We start from the raw sequence: 24,840 nt of genomic DNA, 5'->3' as shown, positions 1-24,840 counted from the left end.
CATATGTAGTTAGGTCCTAAAGACTGAGAATGCAGTATCTGGAAGTACCGCATGACTCACTAGGATCATGGAGGGGGCAGATTTAAGAACTGCTTCTCTGGACATGAAAGTATTTATGAATTACTACTTAAAACTACTATATATCGCATCAATAATGATCACTACAAGTCAATGATGACTTATACATACTATAAATAGACCCCACTGTCTGTCTTTCCCATCACTAATCTCTTATAGGTCTTGTTACTCTTGTGATTTACTATTACACTTTTCTCCACTAGTCAAAAAGAATACTGGGGGTTAGATGCATCACCGCTTAGAGAGTGATAAATGGAGAGTGAAAAAGTGACAGCAATCAGCTCCTAACTGTCATTTTCAAACACAGCCTGTGACACGGCAGTTAGGAGCTGATTGACTAGCACTTTTTCACTCTCCATTTTATTACTCTTTAAGGGGATCATTCTGACCCGTTCGTTCGCTGCTGTTTATCGCATGCGCCGGCGCCGTAGCAGGGATGCGATCGTCTCTGCCTGATTGACATGCAGAGGCGATCGCTGGGCGGAACTTTCGTGGGTGCGGTCCGGCCAACGCAGGCGTGGCTGGACCGAACGGGGGGCAGGCCGCAGCGGCTGCGTGGCGTCACACGCAGCCGCTGCAGCCCGGGCAGCGATGAGTAGCTCCCGGCCAGCACGCTAAAGCTGCGCTGGCCGGGAGCTACTCTTGAAGTGCAAAGGCATCGCCGCTGTGTGGGGGGGGGGGGCCGGACTGACATGCGGGGCGGACTAGCCCTGTGCTGGGCATCCCCCTGAATGTCAGGGAAGATGATCGTAGCTGTGCTAAATTTAGCACAGCTACGATCAACGATCAACTTGGAATGAACCCCTAAAAACGATGATGCACCTGACCCTGAATTTTTGTTGGACAACTGTCATGTCCCTGTCAAGTGATTGACAGGGACAACAGTCCGCAGGAATTGATTCCACTGGAGCTGGTGGTTACAGAAGGACAGACTGTGTGCTGCAGGACGCAAATGTATAGTGCATGATGAAACCAGCTACAAGGCATTACCGCTATTGTAGATGAGACCTAACTGCCACCATGCTGAGAACCAGCTCTAGGGCACAATTTTCTGTCTGGTGAAAAACAGATCAATTTTTTTATTCTGTTCTGAAAAGAAGAATAACAGACACTAATTTACCCCAGTCCCACAATTCTCACATCCTAAATTTGTCAACTCTAAATGGAAAAACAAACTATTTCTAAATTACAGAACGTCAATACCTTAAACTAATCTTTTCTAAGTACAGTGTGGACAATTTTGTTGTCACAATAACTCTACACTGTTATTCCTTTGACACAATTATATCTGACCACTGTGTAAATTGTTACCTGTGACTAATTTTTAGATGGCTAGATATTTTGAACGCAATGTGTAAAAAGGATGATCATTTACTCACGTGTTATGAAGTACACACCATCCACAGTGCGGGTCCCCAGAGCCCAGACAATCACTGCATGTAGTATACTGACCACAGGATTCAACAGGTACTCGTGCAAGCTGTCGGGTACAGTAAGAGTGGGAAACATGTCAGAAAATACCTCATGTGTCATGCATTTCGATTCATTAAATAGGTAATATTTGGAGTTTATATGTCTAAAAAAAAATGACATGTACACAACATAAACACATACAGTACCTTCAAAAACAGATCGGTTTTGAGAGAATAATGAATAAACTGACACTATTTTTGAATCATAGGACATATAATCCAATCAATAACTAAGCCATTACTATATGGAAGTTTTTTTTTTTTTTTTTACAAATGAGCATCACACTATAAAGATGTACGTCTTGTTCAGCCACCCATACACCAAGAACTGGCCAGATGGTTTTGTCACATATTGCACTGAGTATATTATGACAATGCAGGAGTGCAAAATCAGATCACTGCCTATATGGACTACCTACTGGAGTCATCACACTGAAAAGTAATTAAATACAATTAGGGAAAATTGGCCAATTTTGCAGGATTTAGGGAATCTCTATATTTATCAATACCAACAGCCTGCAATGGATATCATCACTGGTGACCATCGCATGGGCTCTCCTGCAAACACTTCCCCATACAAAGCATAGGGAATCCTTTTACTGCATAAGTAATAAGGACAGCGGCGGTGTCATATCATAATATGTGCATTGGAATATTATGTGACAATAGTGGCATGTAACTCTTCTAGCTAATACTGCATCTACATTTCAGATCTGAATAAATATAGCTCTGCATATCCAGTGATTTGTAATGTGTTCCTCATGGTACAAGTCTTTAATACCTTGTAATTGAGCATTATATTGTATGTAGCAGTCAGCATTGTGGCCATACATCTTTCATACTGCATCTCTCATTCACCATTTCTTTTATTGGAGACTAAATAATGGATGTGTTTTCTTAAAGCCCAGTGAGGAATGTATTTTCAGGTCCCAGCTCGTGCTGAAAGCAGATAGCAGACTTTACCCACCATCTCATTACTTGGCTGCTCTAATTTCCATTGCTCGTCTCTGTCTGTCTATATTGATTAGATTCCCCTTGGCTGAGGGCCTGGACAGAACATGGGAGCTTCAGCCTTAGCCACAATGCTTTTTGTGGAGAGATATTATGATCTCAGGTCCAGTCGCATTTTAATCTGAGGAATGTTCCCTCAATCAATAGAAACACTGTCCCCGATCATCTATGCTTCACCAGTTATGCGCTTCATGTTTGAGCATCTCTCTCTCTCTCTCTCTCTCTCTCTATATATATATATATATATATATATATATATATCCTTCCAGTGTATGCCGGCACTCAAATCCTACCATCAACATGCTCCGGTGCCAGTTAAAGCAATGTAATATCACTCCAATAGACAACGGCACTCGGAGATCATAAACCAGGTGAAGAATTTATTTCATATCATTGACGTTTCGGGGCAGCAAGCCCCGTCCTCAGAATGAACACAGAAGAAGTACTTCTTCTGTGTTCATTCTGAGGACGGGGCTTGCTGCCCCGAAACGTCAATGATATGAAATAAATTCTTCACCTGGTTTATGACCTCCGAGTGCCGTTGTCTATTGGAGTGATATATATATATATATATATATATATATGTCGGCTGCAACTTATTGCGATCGTTCATGAATTCCTAAATTATGACATGCAGTATGCATCGCATCAAGATGAGCACGTGTGTGTGTGTGTGTGTGTGTGTGTGTATATATATATATATATATCAACTGTAAATTTGAAGAGAGGATGTCTGGCCACCAGTCTACAATATATGTAGCACTACTTAGTGGGTCTAGCATCGCACAGCATTTTGTTAAGGCTAAACATAATCTAGCCAGTATCTGCTATCATCAGGGCTGGCTCTACCATTAGGCAGCTGCCTAGGGCACTGGGATCTGGGGGGGTTCACCACAGAGTCTGCCTATCACAAAAATAAGGATGTAAGCAGTAGCTATGGCACTTATTAATAACATTTTCATCTGAAGGGCTGGGAAGTGGGTATTGGTGGTGGTTAGGGGCAGTAAGCTCAAGTTTTGCTAGGGTGCTGAGAGACCTTGCACCGGCCCTGGCTATCATATGATCGATCAAGTTCCAAAAACCTGTAAGGCAGTGATTTTCAACCTTTTTTTACTCCCGGCACACCGAACAATATTTTAAAATTGCCAAGGCACACCATCAGTTCCCCACAGAAAAAAACAAAACACACACATTGGCCCTCACAGTAAAAAAAGAAATAAAATAAAAAATCCACACATACATTGGCCTACACAGAAAAAACAATCACATTTCTCCCCACATAAATCATGTTGCTCCCTACATAAATCCTATTGCTCCACACATAAATCAATCACATTTCTCCCCACATAAATCCTATTGCTCCCTACATGAATTATTCACATTGTTCCCCCATAAATCCATAAATTCTTATTCTCCCCACATAAATTCTATTGAAATCCTATTGTTCCGTACTGGAGAAATAAAATAACAAATATTATTATCAGCTGTCCTCCTCCCTGTCCCTCAGTAGCGGGGGTTGTTCATAGTGCAGTTCTGCGAATACTGAGCAGTGGGTGATTGGGCAGGTTCGGATGTGGGTGGGTAAGGAAAGATGTGTATGCAGGCTGGTGGGCTGGCCGTAACCTATGATATCACACCGTTTTCAAGGCATAGGTCATGGCTAGAGCACGACTGATCCTCTAAGAAGAGCCCGGGCTAACAGTTCACTCTGAAGGTGCAGGAAGCTGCTCTGGCTTCGCGGCACACCTTGAAACTGGTCACGGCACACTGGCTGAAAAAGCCTGCTGTAAGGGATAGTGCTCATGATTTCTTGTTAATACTAGAACATGAAGCATGATGGATTCATCATCTAGGAGTAAATGAATCCTTGGTTTTATATTTATACTGTAGGTTAATTTAGTCCATTTAAGTTTGTAATTATATTGCTGCTCATTATCATATATTGTTTACTGTTTATGTGTTATATTATTGTGTTTGTTGTTCTTATTCTGCTGATGTTTTGTGAAAGAATTTATATTTGTATAAGCAGTTTTTCATGTTTACATGGTGATGGTATAAACCTCATCACCCACCCAGCAGTGTTGTTGGGCAGGAGGATGGCATCCGTGATTTAACCAATTTGTCTAAACGACAGTTTTTTTTTCCATTTTCCAGTGTTTGGGAGCAAATGGTTGACTGTCATTTGCTATCATCCAATACCAGATTTTCATTCCAACCAGTGAGATCTGGCAGATGATTTACCAGATAATTATATACTGTAAGAAAATGGGGAGGAGAGAAAAAAGACTGTGTCCATATTTGAAAAGCTTTCATACCTCCTGTTGCAAGTTGTAGACATTATTGTATTGTTATCTAATATACAGTACATAAGATGGACACACCATTAGAGTAGCATTTTTAAAGGGAAAAGTAAACTAAACTGGCGCTTTCAATTATGCACTAAAATAACCCATATGGAGCATATTGGCCAGTTCAAAAAGCATTTGATTCAGACATCCTCTAGTCAAGGTGTATTGATGAACAGCCAAGGCAATAGTCTCTATTGGTATTAACTGAACAAAGTGTTTTTCTGTTGAGTTATACATTACTTCGTATACTCCCGTACCCGCAAGAGTCTATCGCTCCTGGAGTTTGGTTAAACTAAACAGCAGGTCTTTTAGCTGGGGAAAACCAGGGTGAACAGCTGCAATTTTCTTTTCAAAACTCCTACAAAGCACGTTTTTCTTCGCCTAACAAAGCTCAAGAGAATTTGCAAAGTAAAAAAAAATGACCCAAAATATGTTATGTTCTACAAATGGCAAAAGAATAATAACAATACATATCATGGCATCAAGACACATTGTTTAAAAACATTTTTATTACTCAATTAAATGATGGTTGCCTGGTTTCATGCCTATAAAAATATATAAAATGCAATCTAACATGATTACACATTTAATTTATGTGAGCAGGATGGGATTAGAATGTTCTGCTCACCTAGAGGCCTAGTTATCAATTTGAGTCTGTCCTTCAAACAAGAGGAAACAGCTGTTTGTGCATGTTTCAGACAGAATTAAGTATCACTCCTGTTTAACAAGGCAAAAAGAAAGAGATAAAATGTGAAGTTACATTTAATGAAAGGGTTCTTTCCAACATGTTGGGAGGATTTGAGTTTAAGGTGATCTTTTACAATAAACCTCTTCATTTCCCACCTCCCGTCAAATCCAAGTTAAGTGCACTAAGCAGATTACCAAGGTGCATGGGGCAAATATATGCTACTGTTTGTGTGTGTCTAACCAGTTTGCATAGTATTCAGTGTTAGACTGGTGCACGTAGGCCCTGTGGGGGGAATGCAGTGATAGGGGCCCATGCTTAAGGGGTGTGAACAGTTATCACAGGAGGTGAGGTCAGCCTGACCCTCTAATAGAGTAACAATGTATAATTCATGTGCACAGTCTGGAACCTGACATTAGAATAAGGGTTGATGGTAAGTTGGTAGGCCTACACTTGGGGCATTCCTTATATCTAAAGATGAGCAACATTTTTGAAACTGTTCTTTGTTTTGTAAATCTGATCTGCGGAATACGGCCCAGTCCAATACCTAGCACACGACAAAGCAGAATGAGCGGACTGTCATCTTCCCAGCTTGATTCATGGACTATACATTATCCACTGTACTACATGAATCTACACACATATGGTGCAGAATGACAAAGCAAGAGCACATACATTTGCATCTGAAAAGTGCCGTGATCTACCACAAGACTACAATTGCACAAAATGTTGCAACAATTTCATTCAAATAAACCTATATCCTACAATCTACCTATTTCCGAGAAAATTATCTTCTTCATTTTATTTTATATTAAAAAACGTAATGTGCAATGTATAAAAAGGCTCACACAGAGAAGATGGAGCAAGCTGGAGTAATACATATAGTAGTTTCTAGTAACCAGGATGAAATGTGCCTGGATATTCATAGGCCAGGAGCCAGGTTCAACTAATTAGCTTGTCTACAGAAGGGCAGAGAGGGAGCCAGAAAGGGAATTGCTACTCCCACACATGACAAACAGAAATTAGACCTTCAGCATGGTGAATTCTTCAACACAGAGATATTGAATAGAGAAAAATACATTGACAGTCTCTTTACAAGCCACACAAGTATCATTCTATCACAGCATCAGTTGAAAATAGCATAAACATAGGTCCGATGTAAAAGAAAACATGCTTTCACAATGGGTTAAAAAAAATTCTGTTCTCTGAGTCATTTCAGCAAGCTTCATTAATGTTTTATAATGTTAACATATGAGAATAATTGCTTTTTCTCCCAAGCAGATACTGTCAATGCTTGCCAAGAAAAATAGTGAATATAACATCCCTCCCAGTCTAAAGACGTCTCTTCTGAATAAAGATAGTAATTCAAAGTTAGGGTGCATTTTATTACCCAAATCTCTTTATTATCACATGAAAACAGCCTGCAGCTCTCCATGTCAGCGGAGCTAGGGCTGCAGGTCTGGTTAGTCAGTTCATAAAGCCATCACAAGGGTATTTACTAAAGCCTGATGTCAGCCTGGGAAAGGCTACTGGTTGGTTTGCCAGCTTGGAAAATATGCTTCTATAGGCCAAGCATTTAGGGTACTTTGGTCAGAATTTACTCCCTGCGAAAATAAACATCAGAAAAGCAGTACCAAATACACAATATTATTATGTCACAATAAGAAAGATTTTCTATTATAGATTATCAAACCAATATATTGCCGAAGCAATGATAAGAGTAAGTAAAATGCCTAAAAGCCACTGCTTAATAACATGCCATGAATCATGTTATTACTTTTAATAAATTATTATCCCATACTGAGGAAAATTGTGTCAGTTATACTTTAAAATGGGTCAGTCACAATGATGATTCATCAGTACTGAAAACTCAGTCTTTACTTTTAACTTGTTTCACAGAACTTACTTTCTATATTTAGTCATATTGTAATCATCTAATTATATCATTTATGGGGGAATTCAATTGCCCACAGTAATTTTCCTGACAGTAAAAATTAGATTTTACTGCAATTGTTTTTTCCAGGCAATCTAATTGGAACCCATTTTTACTGCCCGATAAATTTCCTGTTTTCAGGTGAAAACACATACAGTAGGATCAGTGATACAGATGTGTCCTCCTAGTTTGCTGCAGCAGGAAGAAACATATATCAGTGTTGCTGCAATACAGCATAGAATGGCCTCCCACAGCCCTTGCAGCTGGCGGCTCACCTCATGTAATCAATGGGTAACAGGAAACTGGTTCCTACACTAAAAGCTATGGATAGTAGGAGCTTAGCTTCCTGCTACCCCTGCTACTAGATCACCGCTGGCTTTCCTGAAGTAATGGGTAGTGGTGGCTGTGCCACGGCATTTAGACTGCGACAAAGATGTAAGCGGATACATCTGTAAGTTCATGGATCTGTATTTTTTGCGCATTTTCAAAAACAGGGCACTTATCTGGGTGGTTTTCCGAATCCCAGGTTCAAAAAAAATCCCAGATAAGTGCCGGCGTCGGGGCTGCCTTCTCGGTAACTTGGATAGCCCCGGGAGAATCATTTATTATGTGGTAAATTACTGAAAGGCAATTTAATTGCTCCCTATATCTGATAATCTATTGTTTTAATTTATATAATATCTAAATAATCCTCTTTCTGCTGACAGCCACTGCCTAAGATTATGTACATGTGGTGTAAACCTGTAGCATTTTACCTTAGGTGAAGTCAGCTCCATCAACTAGATCATGACCTTCAAGAACATAGCCATTATACAGGTCAATGGTAAACATGACCTCCGCATTTACTGAACAGGATGCCCCTGAAATGGAGTAGCTTGCATTTTTTGTAGGCATCTATGCGATCTATAAAGGGCAGTGTTTTGTAGCTGTGTTTCTTGTGATGTCGACACTGTTGCCTGCCACTGAGGTTATACATAATATGTTCCAGTGAGGTGCGGTAAGGTCAATGGCTGGGGAGGCACTGGCTTCTATCACAGTCAGATTTACACACGTAAAAATGATTACAATAAAGATGATTGCATTATATAGAATAATACAAAGATGATATTATAAGTTATGAATATCTTCTTTGTATTACTCTAATCAGTATTATAGTCAACACTTTGGAGCATACCTCCCCTGCATACCATGCCTCCCCTGCCTACCCTGACCGCACGTCACTGGTGTGTTCACAACCTTCTGACCACAGATGGAAACTTTTGATCCAGAGAGTGTATTATTGTGGTAATTTATTTGGAGACAAAACTTCAAATCAAAGTTATATTCGGCAACGGAGAGGCCGGGCTTCTCATAACACATTCTCTACTTGTGCCATTAAGCAGTTTTTCTAAACTAATTGCATTAAGTAAATGTAAGCGGATCCTTACATACTTATGTGGCACATTTCTTTTGTAATTGCAGGGAGAGCTATCATTTGCTGCATGGCACATGGTACAGCTGGATGGGTAGAGGTGTGACTTACAGTATTTTGTCCCTATTTAGTTTTCTAAAATGTTGGTTGGTATGACAAAGACTTGTACAATTTCATAATTTTACACTATTTGTTGGTTAGTGTAATGCATCTCATAATGTCAATCACTGGTGAGAATACTTGACAACCTTTTATTGCTATCAAACAGTGAAGCTCACTCTAGTATGTATGATAAATAACTTTGTAATGCTAAGAAAGGTATCCTATTAGGTGCAATCCTTTTTCGGCTGATAAAAAAGGCCTGATGGTCATTATCGCACTCTCCAATTATACAGTACACTGATTTTATCGGCTGAAGAAGGACCCGCGATCGTGCCATAATACATGGGATCCAGGATAAGCTCCTGATCCCATCTGTTATCGCGGCTCCGAAGGCCGCTTATCGCAGATTATGCTAAGTGCCACGTATCGGGGCTATTTGATAGCTATTAGATTGCCCTGGCTGAATCCATTAGCTGTGGTAAATTACCGCAGCTAATTGGATACCGGTCTAAACCTAGACTATGAAAGAAAGAAAAGAAAATCACAAAGATAAAGGTATATTAGGTGGAAAATACTAACCAAAAGTATATGTATAATATATACATACTTTCTGTGGGTGGTCTTCATGTTGCCGGTGGTCGGGATCGCGGTGCACAGTATACCGGCGCCGGAATCCCGATAGCCGGCATACCGATACTTTTTCTCCCTCGTGGGGGTCCACTACCCCCCTGGAGGGAGAATAAATAGCGTGGCGTGCATAGCGCGCCACCGTGCCCGCAAGGGGCTCATTTGCGCTCGCCATGCTGTTGGTATGCCGGCAGTCGAGTTTCTGGCGCTGGTATGCTGGTCGCCGGGAGCCCTGCCGCCAGTATACCATACTACACCCCTTTCTATACCTACCTTTTCTATCTACTTTTATGAGAAGGTTTGAAATGTGGCTGCGGGAAGGTTTTGATGATGCAGTTTGCATCCTTTAGTGACACAAAGTGTCTGATACCACAAAATGCATCATCATTAGTATGATCACTAAGATGGCAGAGCATGGTGATGTAATTTAGGGCCTAATTCAGACCTGATTGCACCTCTGCGAATTTGCAGAGGTTTGCGATCGGATAGACGCCGCCCAGCCACAGTGAAAATCCGCCCCGTGCAAGTCTGCGTACGCCATGCGAAAAGCTTTGCAAATGCCAATCAGCTGCAAATCAGTTTGCAACTCACTCAACATTGAATGATTTTTCCAGTCTGTGCTGTCTGTGCGTAACCCAGGACTTATTCCTACAGTGCGAAAAAAACAGGCTGATCAGAACCGGAGCTGACATCACACACCCTCCCTGAAAATGCTTGGGAACGCCTGTGATTTTCCTGACACTCCCACAAAATAGGCAGTTACCACCCCCAAACGTCCGCTTCCTGTCAATGTGCGTATGCCTAGCGATCAAAAAAGACGCAGGATTTTTTCTCAGTTTGGCCTCACGCCTGTGCATTACACATGCGCAGTCATTCGATAGCTGGCTACTTTGCGATTTCACACAACAGTGATCAGGTCTGAATTAGGCCCTTAATCAGGATATAGTCATTATGTCAGCATCATACTGTTGACAGTTGTGTCGATAATTGGTGAATGCCATAATGTTGAGATGATCATAATGTTGATGTCTGAAATGTCTACATTCTGCATGGACTGGCAGTAGAAGGTCATGGTTAGGGTTAGCAGGATATACTGGAAGTCATCCTGAAGACACTGTTGGAGTTACCATAACCACCTAACCAGGTAAGTCACCACCAGACTATTCTAATCATGTCAACATTTCATCAGTGTCAACATGATGAATGTCATCGTAGTCAGACACCCTAATTTAATCATATATTACATTTGCTAGTATGGCATTAAAAGATCACTGTAATCATAAGCTTAAAAAAAATAAGCGCAGTAGCCTCTAACTGTGATTCCATTGTACAGTATGTGTTTTGGTGTAATGGAGAGCTGTTATATTATACAGTAAGAAGTTACTCAGTGTGGTGCATTAAGTCATTAATAGAAGGTTTTAAGATTTCCAATTATTTTTCCTTATTTTTTTCCATTCAGTAAACTGCAGAAAAGCATTAATCATTTCCCAAATGAAAGCTGCTGTAAAATAAGAAAGGAACTGCATGCCCTGAGTAGAAATAAATTAGGGACATTGAAAGCATAAACACATGCATTTGGATTTATAAAGTCGGTACTGGAAATGTCAAAGAAATGACATTGTTTTTTTCCAGAAATAGGAAAAGCACCTGCAATTTAATCTGGAATAAAAATCTGGGGGCAAAAATGCAGGCACGCAAATTCAGAATTCAACAATATAATTCAAGGCAGAACTGCAAAGGGAGAGAACAGTAGAGTAGACAACATAAGCAGTCTGTAAGCCCTCTATGGCTACAAAGGCTGATTGGACAGCTCATTTAGGCCCTCATTCAGCTTCAGTTTCAAAACTGCAAGTGGCTGCGATTGCATGCTGGGGGCATCGCTGATTTGTGGATATCCCCTACCTTCGCAGCAAGGCTGTGAAGGCAGATGCAGGTCGGCCATTTTATGGGTCATAGTGGCCACTTATGATATTGCGCAGCCAGCCCAAACCTGCCCTCCAGTTCATTTTATACCACACTACAATGAGCAGGTCCAGGGGCATACCTAGGTATGTTGCAGGCCCCAAGGAAAAAGTTTGAAAGGACCCCTACATACCACCCAATGGCAAAAAATTTTTATATAACACATGTAACTGTGACAGGGAAGGTGGGCCCCTCTCAGCTCTGGGCCCCATAGCAGCTGCACTGCCTGCACCTATGGTAGCTACGCCCTTGCATACAGACATAACACGCCCATACATCTGCATGATGTCTCTTCTAGTCCCTCAAACACCACGTCTGGCAGGGAAGAAGCCGGGCACACTGCTACTATTAGCAGCTACTATTACACATTGAAGCAGACAGGAGACAGCAGCTTCTGGTGGGCCAGTGGTTTGCAGTGAATACACATTAACAGTAACACTGACATCTCATTGACGATCGTGGATGGATGTGTCCGGTTCTGCCCACAGGGCAAATGGGATCACACCATCCTAATTACGGCTCTGGTGCCCAGTGGTGGCACAGTACTATGGTGTACTCAGTGCTGGCACAGTATTATGGTGTGCCCAGTACTAAGGTGTGCTTTATGCGGCCCATTACTATGGTGTGCCAGTGCTGCCCATTACTATGGTGTGCCCAGTGATACTCAGTGCTAATGTGTGCCCAATACTGAATCTTATCTTCTGCCAATGTGCCTCTTTACTCTTCATGGGCTGCTCAGAGCTGTGGGAACCAGCAGGAAGAAATTTTCTTCCCCCAAAGCAGCAGCAGTAACCAGACTACAGGAGTCCTGACACAAACTCACCCGATAAGCCTTGGCTTCCTGGAAAAGGAAACCTGTCTCCCCATTGGTCGTTGGTGGCATGTTTTAGTAGTCTGCTATGGGGGTAGTATTTTCTGTTAGCCTACTCTCCTAGCTAACAGCTAGGAGGTTACAGGTTATAGAACAGAGTGGCCAAGAAGCAGGTGGTTCTGAATCACTAAACTTGTTTCGGTCAGGGGGACAGTTGCACACTGCCCCCTGGCCCAGCCCACATTGGAGGTAACCTTAAATCTTTGTTAAAATAGAAGGTGCCACTGGTGTGTCCTGGGAGTATCATCTGCATCATTAGGCATGCAACAGCATTTTCTTTTTTTTTTTTTTTTTTTTTGTTGGGGGCAGGACCGCAGGTACAGTGGCCATATCTTTAGAGGTTACAAGGGAGAATCTGAGCCAGACAGGGGCTTCTTGAGGAGTCAGTTTTTTGACAGAAGATGCATAGATGGTGGAGGTATCGGATTCACAAGCGCACTTTAGTATTCCTCAGATATGCATAAGTGTGGGTCGCAGAGTTTGCTTTGTCCATTGCACAGTAGTGCACAGAGGGAATGCTAAAACTACCATTTGCATATTTTCGCACTTGAGAATCCATGATAAATCTCTGCCATGCAAGATCTGCTTGCCTCTCTAAATCTGGACAACATTCACCAAGTTTATTAAATGAATGTTGTAGTGGCATTCCAGAAGCTTCATCATAAAAGCACCAAATATATAGAACGTCAGTGTTTCTTTCCACTATACTCTAAAAGAAAATTAATTACACATGCACTCCATTACAGGTTCTTACCTAATACATATTACAGGTTGAGTATCCCTTATCCAAAAAGCTTGGGAACTGAGGTATTTTGGATATCGGATTTTTCCGTATTTTGGAATAAATGCATACCATAATGAGATATCATGGTGATGGGACCTAAATCTAAGCACATAATGCATTTATGTTACATATACACCTTGGCCCTCATTCCGAGTTGATCGCTCGCAAGGCGAATTTAGCAGAGTTGCTCACGCTAAGCCTACGCCTACTGGGAGTGTATCTTAGCTTCTTAAAATTGCGACCGATGTATTCGCAATATTGCGATTGCAAACTACTTAGCAGTTTCAGAGTAGCTTCAGACTTACTCGGCATCTGCGTTCAGTTCAGTGCTTGTCGTTCCTGGTTTGACGTCATAAACACACCCAGCGTTCGCCCAGACACTCCCCCGTTTCTCCGGCCACTCCTGCGTTTTTTCCGGAAACGGTAGCGTTTTTATCCACACGCCCCGAAAACGCCGTGTTTCCGCCCAGTAACACCCATTTCCTGTCAATCACACTACGTTCGCCAGAGCGAAGAAAAAGCCGTGAGTAAAAATACTATCTTCATTGTAAAATTACTTGGCGCAGTCGCAGTGCGAATATTGCGCATGCGTACTAAGCGGAATTTCACTGCGATGCGAAGAAAATTACCGAGCGAACGACTCGGAATGAGGGCCCTTATACACACAGCTTGAAGGTAGTTTTAGCCAATATTTTTTATAACTTTGTGCATTAAACAAAGTGTGTGTACATTCACACAATTCATTTATGTTTCACATACACCTTATACACACAGCCTGAAGGGCATTTAATACAATATTTTTAATAACTTTGCGTATTAAACAACGTTTGTGTACATTGAGCCATCAGAAAACAAAGGTTTCACTATCTCACTCTCACTCAAAAAAGTCCGTATTTCAGAATATTCCGTATTTCGGAATATTTGGATATGGGATACTCAACCTGTATATCACTTTACTACTGGTTATTCTTCCTTTACAGTGTTCCTTTGTCTGTCAGCCCCCCTTTCAACAGCCTATGTTGTATGATATGTATTTTTAATATAAAACAATACAATACGTTTTATTAATACGATATACTGTATGCAGCTCACAATAAAATATGTGGACAACAGTGATGTAGAAAGAAATCAAGGATATCATAAAAATTTAAAAGCACAATTAATGTTGTCACATAACTAACTAAGCTATTTAATCAGGATTCGGGATCAGACTTTTATTATTTATCTTAAACATTACTAAATGCAATTTTATTACTCAATCAGTTCTCAGCGTTCCCATATTATCTGCTCGTCTAGCTCTGAGGTTATCTAGAGTTCAGACTAGGCTGTGACACCTATAAGAACAGCGTTTACGCTACGAATGGAAGATTTACGCCTTAGTGGAATGCCTTCATAATCCATAAACCATTTTCAGTGAACCGATAATATTTAACTTGTAGTTTAAATTTTATGTATATATATATATATATATATATATATATATATATATATATATATATATTATTTATTTATTTGCAAAATCTATAAAAATGTAGTTTGTAAAAACAAAATTAAAAAAATACCATAGAACATCAATTAAATAACTTGATGGCATGTCTCATTCTGTCTTCTACATGTATGGTAAACACTGTTAACACTAGGATTATTGGTTGTCCATCCCTCTGATGTTATTTTTTGCAGGACTCTTATTTCTATTCCTAGGCAGTCACGTCATGTGTTGCAGTTCAGCCTTTTCCTGTACCTTGCTGCTACTGGTTCTCCTGTGCTTGCCTCTGACATGAGTTTATAGCATTACATCTCCCATAGCTCTCCTACTCTCTCTGATGTCTTGATAATAAATCAATGCCAGGCAAATTAATGTACTCCCAGGTGGGACCCAGAGATTGGGGACTTCCACTTTCTTACAGAGAAACCGCATAGATCATAACTCATGCTTTTTATGAGTGACAGAGATATCAAGAACAATCACATACCCTCCAACTGTACCTTTTTAATAGGTACAGTACCCTTTTTTCATGGTCTGTACCGATTTTTGGCTCCCCAAACTTCCATTGAAAGTATAGGAAAAGGGGCGTGACCACGCCCCCTTTACCCGCGGCCACGCCCCTTTTCCGGATTTGTACCGATTTTTCTGTGTAAAATGTTGGAGGGTATGCAATCATAGTAATTATGTGATATGTGAGATTATCTACACCCCTGTTGTGATTAACAATATGCCCGATGCATTTCGATTGTAGGTTAATCAAGATTCAACGTACATGAGAACTACAATGGAAATCCTAAACTGACATTTTATTCTTTATAATTAAATTCTTAAAATAGTTAATAGTTAATAAGAAGGATATTATCTAAAATGATATTAACACGTGAGAGACATTAGCACAGCATAAAATATGTACAGTATTTATACAGGTTGAGTATCCCTTATCCAAAACGCTTGGGACCAGAGGTATTTTGGATATCGGATTTTTCCGTATTTTGGAATAATTGCATACCATAATGATATATCATGGCGATGGGACCCAATTCTAAGCACAGAATGCATTTATGTTTCATATACACCTTATACACACAGCCTGAAGGTAATTTTAGCCAATATTTTTAATAACTTTGTGCATTAAACAAAGTGTGTGTACATTCACACAATTAATTTATGTTTCATATACACCTTATACACACAGCCTGAAGGTCATTTAATACAATATTTTTAATAACTTTGTGTATTAAACAAAGTTTGAGTACATTGAGCCACAGAAAACAAAGATTTCACTATCTCACTATCACTCAAAAAAGTCCGTATTTCGGAATATTCCATATTTTGGAATATTTGGATATGGGATACTCAACCTGTATAAGCAAATCACAGCTAAAAGATTAGCAAAAGAGAGAGTTGCTCAATGTTTTAGGTTCAAGACAGCATGTGATGCTATAATAATCTAGTGGACCAGTTATTTTGCAGATAACAGTAATTCAGCAAATGCCAAACCATTGTAATAATACTATATGTGCATGTCATTGTAATAATACTATATTTATAAGATCACTGCATTAATACTAAACATATAAGGTAATTGCAATAATACTACATGTTAAAAGCTCATCACATTAATACTACACATATATGGTTATTGAAATAATAGTACACATATAATGGGTATGCGGTCAAGATCCTGCAAGACGGAATCCCGGCGGTCGGAATATCGACACTGGGATCCCGACCGGCACAATCCCGACATATTCTCCCTCTGTGGGTGTCCACGAGACCCATAGAGGGAGAATAAATTAGTGTGTTGCGCTCGCCCCCCTGTCAGGATTGTGCCGGTCCGTATCCCGGTGTCAGTATACCGGCGGTAATACGTACTGATCCCATATAATGTTATTGAAATAATACTACACATACTATATAAGGTTATTGATATAATACTAAACAATACAAGGCCCATACAATGAAATACAATTATAAGGTCATAGCATTAATACTACAAAAATTAGTAGTAATAATAACAATAATAATAATAATAATAATAATAATAATTATTATTATTATTATTACAGGTTGAGTATCCCATATCCAAAATGCTCGGGACCGTAGGTATTTTGGATATCGGATTTTTCCGTATTTCGGAATAATTGCATACCATAATGAGATATCATGGGGATGGGACCCAAGTCTAAGCACAGAATGCATTTATGTTTCATATACACCTTATACACACAGCCTGAAGGTAACTTTAGCCAATATTTTTTAATAACTTTGTGCATTAAACAAAGTGTGTGTACATTAACATAATTCATTTATGTTTCATATACACCTTATACACACAGCCTGAAGGTCATTTAATACAATAATTTTAATAACTTTGTGTACATTGGGGTGTGGTTCATCAAATCGACAGTATCTAGGTCGACAATGTTTAGGTCGACCACTATAGGTCGACAGTCACTAGGTCGACATGGATGGAAGGTCGACAGGGTTTCTAGGTCGACATGTGCTAGGTCGACAGGTCTAAAGGTCGACATGAGGATTTATTTATTTTGGTGTCGTTTTCTTCGTAGAGTGACCGGGATCCCAAATTAGTGCACAGCATGACCACGCATGGCTCGCTTCGCTCGCCATGCTTCGGGCATGGTGCCTTCGCTCCGCTACCGCTTCGCTCGGCACAGATTATCGTTCCAATCGTAGTCCACGTGGATCGTTAAGTATAAAAAAAAAAAAATGTGAAAAACTCATGTCGACCTTTAGACCTGTCGACATAGCACATGTCGACCTAGAAACCCTGTCGACCTTCCATCCATGTCGACATAGTGACTGTCGACCTATAGTGGTCGACCGAAACATTGTCGACCTAGATACTGTCGATCTTCAGACCGGATCCCGTACATTGAGCCATCAAAAATCAAAGGTTTCACTATCTCAGTCTCACTCAAAAAAATCCGTATTTCGGAATATTCCGTATTTTGGAATATTTGGATATGGGATACTCAACCTGTGTTACAAAAATATATATTTCAAACATGAATAATGTTGACATGATTAATCAAATTTACCGTAATACTCTTTGGGGGCGATTCTATTACACGTGAAGGGTGCAATGTGCCATTTAAACGTCAACATCACATGATCTCGCACCATTCGCTGGCTGGTGTCGGGCTGAATTTGCACCAAAGTGCACGGAGCCCTATGGGGCAGCGAGCACTTTTGTGCGAAATGGGGCCACCGTAAAGTGCGGCTGCTGCCGCAATGATTTTCACCTGCAATATCATCGCTGCTAATAGGATCGAACAGAATGCATGATGCACCTGTATTTTTAAAAATAATCTGATGTTTAAATACAGGTACTGTAGGAAGCAAGACAGCCAATATTTGTAGGCCCCCTTGATGTAAGATCACAGGATGTATGCATATATGACATACTGCCTAACTACTCTGGAATTCGCTCACTCGCCCTTCCAGAAAGTCTATAGCAGCCCTATTCAACATAAGACCTGGAGCAAAAAAAGTCTCAAAACATGATATAAACTGGCGTGCTTTCTCCACCAACACATAGGGGCAGATGTATTACGCCTGGAGAAGTGATAAAGCAGTGATAAGTGGAAGGTAATAACGCACCAGCCAATCAGCTCCTAACTTTCGTTTTTCAAACCTGTAATAATTGGTTGGTGCGTTATCACCTACACTTATTACTGCTTTATTACTTCTCCAGGCTTAATACATCTGCCACATAGTTGTCAAGTGGAATCGTGGTCATTTTCAGACTGGCTTTTTGTTTTGCCTGTGTTGGGTTGCGCTTTTCTTGGTCAAACTAGGCCAACGTCATGATGCCTCATCCCCAAAATAAAGAGATGAGATGAAGACGACAAGAAGATAGATGTGGCTGGAATAGCATGCCAATAAGAAGTTGAGTTAAGGCATACTTGTCGATTTTCTGGATGCCCCCCTCCAGGAGCAGGCAGCCAGGTCTGCACAGCGGGTGGACCTCTCATTATGTAATTTTCATAACACTTTCTTGTATTTCATCATTGTATGTTATTGATCCCATCTTGGAAATTATGTCTATTCCTTGCAAAAGAAATTTATTTTTGTTGGTTTTTTTTCCTACTATCTCTATAAATAAAGATAATATATATATATATATATATATATATATATATATATACATACAGTATATACATATATCTATAAACAAAAGCAAATTCCGGAGTGTGCTGATGTATGGATGTCTACTGGAAGGAATATGCCCGAATCAGAGCTTTCCAACAGAGGTTTCCCCAGTTTATTGAGCTTTTGTGGTCTCTCTGATGAGGGCCTGTAGAAAATACCCTCTCACCAATATATATATATATATATATATATATATAAAACCAAACAAAATCTGTAAGAAATGAATTATCCAGAGCAGTGTCTATATGTCCCTAGTTTCTCGTCCAAATGCTTCTGCATAAATCCGCTGTTTAGAACTATTGTACTTTAAGTCTGTGCACTGTTCTAAAGAATAATGGGGGTCATCCGAGTTGATCGCTCGCTGCCATTTTTCGCAGCGCAGTGAACAGGTTACTACTGTGCATGCACCACAATGCGCAGGCGCGTCATATGGCTACAAAGCGGTTCATTGCTGGGCAATGTATTTAACGAAGAATCCATTCGCACAGCCGATCGCAAGGAGATTGACAGGAAGAGGGCGTTTGTGGGTGTCAACTGAGCGTTTTCTGGGAGTAGTGCGGCGAACACAGACGTGTCCAGGCGTTTGGAGGGCGGATGTCTGACGTAATTTCGGGACCTGCAACGCTGAATTCATTGCACAGGGTAAGTGACTCTGACCCTGGTCTTGTTCTACACAAAACTTTTTTTGCAAAGCAGGGCTGCACAAACGATCGCAGCCTTGCTATGCAAAAATACACTTCCCCATAGGCGGCGTCTAGTTGATCGCACGGGTGCAAAAAGTTGCAGCGTGCGATCATCTCGGAATGACCCCCAAGGTTTCTACACCCCCAATGTACCAGATTTGCAGCTTTTCCTTGCTCTGTGTCAGGTAGATTTCGACAAAGATGCCATGACAAGCCACTCTATTTACTAAAGTGACATGAGGGCTAGTCTAGTTTTCTTTTGCTGTTTACTTGGAAAATGTGGTCGGAAAAGCTGAGTGTCACTCTGCTGTCCAATGATAGCAGCTGGCAGCAGTAATCAAACTCTTTGCTTCAACAGCCAGTCTTGAGTGCATCTGTGCATGCTTCCAATTACACTTATAGAAAATATCTTTTGATGAAAACAAATATTTTAATATGTTCCCATCAGGAAAATGCTTTAGTTAATTAAACATTTTTGCTATTATTTACTCCTGCTATTGCTATCCTGAGATGGCCATAGCAAACTGAGAATATGGACGGTACGTGTACTGCCGCAGTACTTGTTACTTTAGCTTCCTCATGCATGGGGAATCTCTCACCAGAAAGTCTACAGGTGATATATGGTAAAAGCAATCACAGGCAAGCAGGGTTTGATAGAGAGGAGGAAACTATCTCCTGCGAAAAAAAACTAATTGAAACCCTATCTCCGACTTCTGCAAATACATTATTTATTAAAAAGAAAAATAGGGCATGTTTCCTTTTAATAGACTTGTTCAAAACATACCAGGGTTAAATACTGTATAATAATAAATAAATCAATATTTAGAAATAAATGTTTATACCTTGGAATATAAAATGACAGTACAGTAAATTTGCATGTACATTTACAATACAGTTCACATTTAATGTACTGTATCTTTTGCTCACTTTTTTGTATATAATCAACACTTAATAGAAGAATTAATAATAATATCAGACTGAATTAATAAAACATAAGATATACAATCTCAGCTCCAATACGACTCATAAATCCATAGATAGAGATTAGTGGACTCACCACATATGTTAATCCAAAAAGTAGGTTTTTAATAATGTGGTCTTGTGTTACCAGCAGATCATGCTACCAGAAAGGTGAGTGCTGAATACATGCAGTCCTTAGCAAAAGTCTTGCAGATGATTTCAGGCTGTAGATAACCACCACGAGGTAACAAACAAGGGATCCGGTCTCTAGGTCGACAGTAACTAGGTCAACACTATATAGATCGACCACTATTGGTCGACAGTAACTAGGTCGGCAGGGTCTCTAGGTCGACAGGGTCTCTATGTCGACATGTTCTAGGTCGACAAGTCAAAAGGTCGACATGAGTTTTTCGCAATTTTTTTCTTTTTTTGAACCTTTTCATACTTAACGATCCACGTGGACTACGACTGGAACAGTAATCTGTGCCCGAAGTATGGCGAGCGAAGCGAGCCATGCGAGGGGACACGGTGCACTAATTGGGGTTCCTGGACACTCTACAAAGAAAACGACACCAAAAAAACATAAAAAACTCATGTTGACCTTTTGACCTGTCGACCTAGACCATGTCGACCTAAAGACCCTGTCGACCTAGTTACTGTCAACCAATAGTGGTCGACCTAGACACTGTCGACCTAGTTACTATCTACCTTCCATATCACACTCAACAAACAAGCTACAGTATCTTGGTTTTGGTCCAAACAGTGGGCAATGAAGTGTCCAGGAGGGTGGATAACAGAAGGCTTGATGCGTTATTCAGGGCAAAGGTCACCCAGCTTCCTCAGAAGCATATGTGGAGAGTCCATTAATCTCTGTCTATGTACTAAGTCTGAGTGACCTTATCCATGAATGATAAACTGACTTTTTTATATTTTTTAATAAATGTGTTTTATTTTTATAAGCCGTCTATTGCATAAATAAATTATTATTTTATCATTCTGTTAAGAGCTGGTTATACATACGGGTTGGGGATCCCGGAGGGCAGAATACCGACGCCGGGATCCCGGCAGCCAGAATGCCGGCAGAGGGGCAGGGCCAGAAAGCCCCTTGTGGGCTCGCTACGCTCGCCACGCTGCGGGCTCGGTGGCTCTCTGCGCTCACCAGGGACGTGCAGTCAGGGGAGGCAGGGGAGGCAGTGCCTCACCTGTCATTTAATGATTTAAATAATACAAAGAACATATTTTTAACACATATTCTGTGTTATGAATATGTGTTTTGTATTATAGTAATCAATTTTGTTGTTCAAATGCAGCCACATTTGTTTGTGAGGCACCGAGAGCGCTGCCTCACACTTACAATATTGAAGGAGCTGAAGCCGTGGGCGGGCAGGGGGCGGGGACAAGCTACGGGCTGTAAAAGCCCATTGAAAAAAAGCATTAGCAGCGGCACTAGTATAAGTGCCTCAGCCAGGGCCAGCCACTGGAGGGCGCTGCAGGAAGTCCAGGAAGCTCTGCATCTGGGTCCCCGGCAGTGTCGCACTCATGTAATGACGCGACAATGCCTCAGAGGAGCCGGGACAGCAGGAAGCAGACAGCCATCCTCAGTAAGTACACCGTACTACTGGCTGCCAGTACCTGGACCCCACTCCCCCCCCCGCCCCGCATGGCCTGAATATCGAGATGGAGACAGGCAGCTGTGCACTGTCTCCATCACAGAAAAAGCCACGATCGCGATCGCGTTTTCGGAGCGGCAGCAGCAACAGAGCGGCAAATGGCAGCACTTACTCGTAGCCACAAAAATATCCTGAGGAATAGGATTGGCCCCATAATGTGAGATGAACCAATAGTTCTGAGTGAAGCCTACAAACTAGTCACTGGGAACTAATGACAACACTGAGGTATGAGGCACTCTGTACCTCGTCCCTCACTGATGTCGCAAGTTCCTAGTGAAACCCAGTCTGCCTTCTCATTAATATTGATTCAACTTACAAAATTACTGTCTTCATTATATGTAGGCAACTAGTAAACTTGAAAAATTGATCCGTTTTGAACAAATTTAGTAACAGACCATATGAAAGTTATACAGCAAGTGAATAATAAGGTGTGTAGCACATGACTGGGGGCTGCATAGGCGAGCTGTGATTACTATCAAACGTAGTTTGTCATTGGTATTTTTCATTGCAGTTGCAGGGCCTATAAATGAAATATTGGCTAGAATTGACTTCCATGTGATGCCCGGATGCGCACATATCGGCCACTTACGATATTGCTGGCATTGCACCTTTATGGGGTGAGAGGAAAAACATGCAATGCTGGTTGCAGCTGATGATTTGAATTCCCTAAATTGTCATTTCAGTCAGGTAATTTAGCAGTTCTGCTGTGATCGTTGGCCCTCATTCCGAGTTGATCGCTCGCTACGGGTTTTCGCAGAGCAGCAATCATGGCAAAACGGGGCTAATCTGCGCATGTGTATGCACCGCAATGCGCACGGGCGTCGTACGGGTACAACGAGCGACGTGGTTTTGCACAGGTTCTAGCGACGCTTTCAGTCGCAGTGCAGAACACAAGGAGATTGACAGGAAGTGGGAGTTTCTGGGTGGCAGGATGTCTGGAGGGAGCTGCTGGCTGTGCACGCAGTTCCCTTCGTCCTCAGGCTCACAGTTTCAAAGTCAAGTATCCATGCCATGGAGGCAGTGTATTAATGTTAACTAGGAGGGAGTGGTGTGGTGGAGTATTAATGTTCTCTAGGAGCCTGAGGGGGTATTGGGCAGTGGGGGTGAACTAAAGTGTCGCTAGGAGGGGGTGTTAGGGTGTAGTGAAATGTCTCTAGGATGGGTTGTTGAACTGTGGGGTTGTATTTATGTTTGCTAGGAGGGAATAGTGTGTGGGGCAGTATTAATGTTCTCCAGGAGAGTTACTGTGGAATGTAGGTGTATTAATGCCATTTGGGGTGGCAATATAGTATTGTTGTCTGGGGTAGGGGGGTGTCTAATAATGTTATCTTTGAATTGGTGCTGAGTGTATTAATGGTGTGTGTGTGTGTGTGTGTGTGTGTGTGTGTGTGTGTGTGTGTGTGTGTGTGTATATTATAGGGGGTCATTCCAAGTTGATCTTAGCTGTGCTAAATTTAGCACAGCTTCGATCAGTTACTCAGACATACGGGGGGACGCCCAGCACAGGGCTAGTCCGCCCTGCATATCTGGCTCGCCACCCCACCCCCAGCAGAAGTACAAAATCACCGCACAGCGACAATGCTTTTGTACTTCAAGAGTAACTCCCGGCCAGTGCAGCTCCTGTGGCTGGTCGGGAGTTACTCCCTCGCAGCCCTGGGTCGCAGCAGCTGCGTGTGACATCACTCATCCACTGTGGCCCGCCCCCCGCACGGTCCGGCCACGCCTGCGTTGGCCGGACCGCGCCCCTAAAACGGCGGCTAAACGGCGCCGTGCCACCCCCTCCCACATAGTGACTGCCTCTGCCTGTCAATCAGGCAGAGGCAATCGCTAGGCAGTGACGGCCGTCAGACGTGTGGCATGCGCCGGTGTACTGCGGCGCCGGCGAATGCGCAGTTCTGGCCCGATCGCTGCTGTGCGAAAACACACAGCAGTGATCGGGTCGAATGACCCCCATAGTGTGTGTGTTATCCAGGCGGCTTTGTGGAAGAATGTGTGGGGGGGAGGGGGGGCGATTGTGCGTGAATCAGGAGTGCCTCACTTGCCACTGACTTCACGGCACGTCACTGGCGCTCACCACAGGTTCTATTCCCATTCTATGGGTGTCGTGGACACCCACGAGTGGGAAGAAGCCTAGTGCAGCTGTCGGCATTCTTGGTGGTCGGGATCTCTGCATCTGTGTTCTGACTGCCGGGATTTCGACCGCTGGGATATTAACTACATCCCATACATACGTACTTTTCATCTCTGCTTGTAAAATTGGGGACTGATCAGCTGCTATACTGACAGCGCACTCAGGTTTTTTTCTTTTTAGCATTTGTTTCAACTCACTTTTAGTCTACAGTATTTTGTGTAACCTATAAATTGTTGCAACATATCTAGCATAAAGAATAAGAGTGTCTTGACACAGAGGCTAGGAATCAATGCATTAAGGTTCTTGTGTTACTTTATTGAGCCAATTAAAAGTGTGAAAACATCTTTCAACAAATCAATGCAGAAAACTCATGCATCCAAATGCAGTACTAAATTGTATTTAAAAAGTAATTTATAGCACCCCCACAGCACTGAAGAGTTCTGCATCACC

At 41.6% G+C, this 24,840-nt stretch overlaps 1 protein-coding gene across 4 annotated transcripts in view; it reads right to left on the bottom strand.

The window, feature by feature from the left end:
• The window catches only part of PLXNA4 (plexin A4), a 1,021,577-nt gene that overhangs the window by 422,097 nt on the left and 574,640 nt on the right, over positions 1–24,840 (bottom strand). For all 4 annotated transcript variants that reach the window (XM_063926765.1, XM_063926762.1, XM_063926763.1 and 1 more), the window contains exon 5: positions 1,458–1,558. In XM_063926765.1, the coding sequence (XP_063782835.1) occupies positions 1,458–1,558 (101 nt within the window). The remainder of the gene's footprint in view (positions 1–1,457; positions 1,559–24,840) is intronic.

The sequence above is a fragment of the Pseudophryne corroboree genome, chromosome 6 (genome assembly GCF_028390025.1).
Source record: "Pseudophryne corroboree isolate aPseCor3 chromosome 6, aPseCor3.hap2, whole genome shotgun sequence".
Taxonomy (NCBI): domain Eukaryota; kingdom Metazoa; phylum Chordata; class Amphibia; order Anura; family Myobatrachidae; genus Pseudophryne; species Pseudophryne corroboree.
Note: the sequence above shows the minus strand (reverse complement) of the source record. Positions and strands in the feature narration are given on the sequence as shown.